Consider the following 3,940-nt stretch of genomic DNA (forward strand, 5'->3'; position numbering starts at 1 on the left):
CTCAAATATTTCAGTTGTATTGAAAGTTGAACATTCAAGATGACTTTGGGAAACTAGTGAAAGAAAGATAACTGCAGACATGGATGAATTCCTTTTCTTCTTCTTCTGTTGTTATTTCGCACATTATAAACATATTTGTGCACTGCTGTCTCACTGCTTTATTATTGTTGTTGGTTTCTTTGTGGCTACTTGAATAGTTTAAGTAAGCGTTACTCGAAGCAGTAAGTAAATTGTTTTACTTGTCTTGAAGTAGCTGGAATTTAATAAAACCTAGTAAGTATAGCAACTAAGTAAAGATAACTAACTATATCCTAACTATTGGATTTTACAGTGTTTGATCGGGCAGAAACAGCATCATATAATAGTTTGCATCTCATATGTCAGTTGTGTGTGTTAATTATAGTGGTCTTTATGATGGCTTTGAGTGCTGTGACAGATGTGTGTTCTCTCTGGAGAGGGTTTGCGCTCGGTCAAGTGTGTTTGTGTGGATGTGTGTGTTACAGTAGAGGATTTGGCGTCGGTTACACGTCTCAAAATATTTGACGACCCCCTGCTACTGCATGGCCCTTGAGCTCCAGAGGAGGGAGCAGATGGCCGTTTCTGGCCCAGGGCGGAGAGCCCAGACCTGGGGAGACGGTCCTGGCACGGTCCTGCTCCAGAGCTGTTTGCTAAACTGACATGGTGTGATCTAAACCCCTGAGAGACTCTGTCCTCCAGAGAACACCACACATCCAGAGAGAGAGATGAGTGCAGCTATACATACAAATACATACAGTACCATTCAAAAGTTTGGGATCAGTAGGATTTTTAATGTTTTTCTTTTTTCTTTTTTTTTGCTTGTGAAGGCTGCAATTCTTGATCAAAACACAGTAATATTGTGAAATATTATTACAATTCAAAAGTACAGTTTTCCATTTTAAAACAGACTTCAGTACCATATGATCCTTCAGAAATCAGTCTAAAATGCTGATTTATTACCAGTGTTGGAATAAACAGCTTAATGTTTTTTGTGTATATTTATTTACTAATAAGTAAAGTGACACCAGTGACAATTTTCATGAAAAATGCATTTGACAAAATAGCTGCTGCAAGGTATAAAAAAAACACATGTTGTCAATCATGGTATACTTACTAAATTAAGTAGTTTAATCTAGTTTTTCATGCACCTGTCAAGTTTGAGATTTTGAGCTTTTTGGTGTTTCATAAAGTGTTTTTTCAGACTAGTGAAAGAAAACACCCCAAAGACACTGGTAAGTGTTTCTTTTATAGCATTTGATCTATTTGTGTCAATAGATTTCAATTACAATACAGATTTTTAAAGGCCAAGAGTTTTTTCTCCTACACTGAGCCATAAATCTCCACTTCAGTAGCACTTAGACACACCACACTTTACATTTGTATCCTGTCTATATCCTGAAGGTTTTTACAGAGGGATTTGTTCTTATATAATTAGCTTGATTTTATACAACATTTCAGTCCCAAAAAACTGTAAAAAAATGTTTTCTGCCTGTTTTAAGTATTATTTTTAGAATTATTATTAATTATTTTGTGACAAAATGAGATACTCAGAATCCCCTCTGTAAAAAACATTTGACTTTAATATGTAAAAAAAATTAAATAAACAAGAATTTTGAAACTGACTTCATCCAGTGTTTAGATTTTTGTACTACAGTAGAACTGTATGCAAATTAGTGCATATTTCATTAAATAATGCCTCATTTGCATATTAAAACCTAACATTTTAGAAAACTTGTAATACAAAAAAATGTTTGCAATTGTCAATGTAATCAATCAACTGAGTAAGTAATGTGATAACTAGTGATTTTTTTACTCTATTCACTTTTTATCCTTAAAAAGAAAATGTAATTTTATTAAGCTATGATACATTACATCAATCAAATGTTACAAAACATCTTTCAAATAAATGTTGTAGAATTGTAATAGTTTTACTGTCAGATTAGATTTCAGAAGGATCAGTGACACTGAAGACTAAACTTATGATGAAAATTCAGCTTTGATCTTTTGAGAGAGATCTTGAAACATAAACAATCTGATCAACTCCAAACACTGGGATGGTGCCACACACACACACACACACACACACACACACACACACACACACACACACACACACACACACACACACACACACACACACACTCTCAGGTGTGACCATGGCAACAGGGCCTCAGCAGCTCCATCGTTTTGGACACGCCTTAAGGGAAGAGCACAGCCTCTCTCTGTCTTACTTACTGTCACCAGAGACACTTCACACACACTTTACACACACACACACACACACACACACACACACACACACACACGGGCCCCAGAGTGATAAACTAGCAGCTACAGGATCCAAATGGACACAAACACACACAGAACGACACCAGCATATACACCGCAGACAAACCCTAACGCAATAAAGCAGATCAAGAGTTTGAGAGAGTTAGATCATAGTGAAGTCATCCGTCTGTGAGTGATTCAATCAGAGAATCAGCGGTGTGTGTGTCAAAGAGCGGCTCAGTGATTCATCAATCAGTCCGTCTGTGTCTGTGCGGATGAGCGTCTCACCTCCAGTAGACCAGCACAGCCAGCAGCAGAATGAGGCAGAGGAAGGTGAGCGCCGACACCACCACCAGAGGAATCATCCACTCCATCCGAGCCGACGCAGGCACAGGGTGCATACTGGAGACGACTGTACGCTCTGAAACACACACACACACACACACACACACACACACACACACGTTACTATCAACACAGCTCAAACAGAATGCGCTTCAAAACCTGTTTCTCCGACAACCAACTATTATTATTAATATTATAAACCGAAATATTATTATTAATAATGCAATGGCAATAATTTTGTAAATTAAAATTATTAAATTATTCAAAATATAAACATTTGGTCACACTTTATTTTAAGGTCTAATTCTCACTGTTAACTATGAATTTTACCCCAATACATTCCTAATTTGTTGTTTATTAATAGCTAGTAAAGCAGTTGTTACGTTTAGGCATTGAGTAGGATTAGGGATGCAGAATATGTGCTTTATAAATAGCCAATATGTGAATAATAGCAACTAGATAATTGTCAGGGTCTGACGTGCAGGACTTACGAGACGGGACACGAGATAACAGAAAACGATATTTAATACAAATCTTCAGGTTGACAAGCAGGAACATCCACACACGTAAAACATCTAAACAATATAAAGACCGACAGAGTGCTATGGACAGAGACAGACTTATAAAGGGTGATAATTAATTAAACACAGGTGATGGGGATGAAGGCAAACGAGGGCACAACCAAATGGTGACAAAATGACAGGGGGAGACCAGATGAACAGACAGGACTGTGACATTACACCCCCCTCCGAAAAGGCGCGTCCTCACGCCATGGGAAACAAAAAAAAAAAGAAGAGGGGCGAAAAAACAGAGTCCATGTGGGAGGAGGCTTTGGCGGAGGACGGCACCCCTGGAGGGGGACAACAAACAGAGTCCAAGGGGGCGACGAAGGTGGGAGGAGCCAGGGAGGAAACAGGAGGGACCCGGAGCAGGAGGCACAGAGCAAGACCCAGGCCACAGCCATGAAGACCCACTGTGGAGCCGACGGAGGGAGGAGCCATGGTGGAGGACGGGCTAACGACAGAGGCAGAGCAGGTGGAGGAGGAGTCCGAGGCGGAGACGGAGAGCCGAAGATCCTGGGCGACACCGAGGATCCGGAGGGCCAAGGCGGAGCCAGAGGCTCTGGTGACCAAGGCGGAGGCGGAGATCCGGAGGGCCGCGGTGGAGCCGGAGCGACAGAGGACTGAGGTGGAGCCGGGGGGAGGGAGGAGCCCAACGGAGCCGATGGGACGGAGCGACGAGGCGTAGCCAGAGGAGTAGAGTCCGTAGGCGATGGCGGGACGACAACCGACCAAGGCGGAGCCGGAGG

At 41.3% G+C, this 3,940-nt stretch overlaps 1 protein-coding gene across 1 annotated transcript in view; it reads right to left on the reverse strand.

Moving 5' to 3' along the window:
• LOC141293956 (receptor-type tyrosine-protein phosphatase gamma) overlaps nt 1–2,704 on the reverse strand; it is a 43,799-nt gene extending 41,095 nt beyond the window's left edge. The window contains exon 1 of the mRNA XM_073826028.1: nt 2,575–2,704. Within this exon, the coding sequence (XP_073682129.1) occupies nt 2,575–2,687 (113 nt within the window). The 5' untranslated portion in view covers nt 2,688–2,704. The remainder of the gene's footprint in view (nt 1–2,574) is intronic.
• Nucleotides 2,705–3,940: the final 1,236 nt, after the last annotated feature.

This window comes from Garra rufa, chromosome 20 (assembly GCF_049309525.1).
Source record: "Garra rufa chromosome 20, GarRuf1.0, whole genome shotgun sequence".
Lineage (NCBI taxonomy): Eukaryota > Metazoa > Chordata > Actinopteri > Cypriniformes > Cyprinidae > Garra > Garra rufa.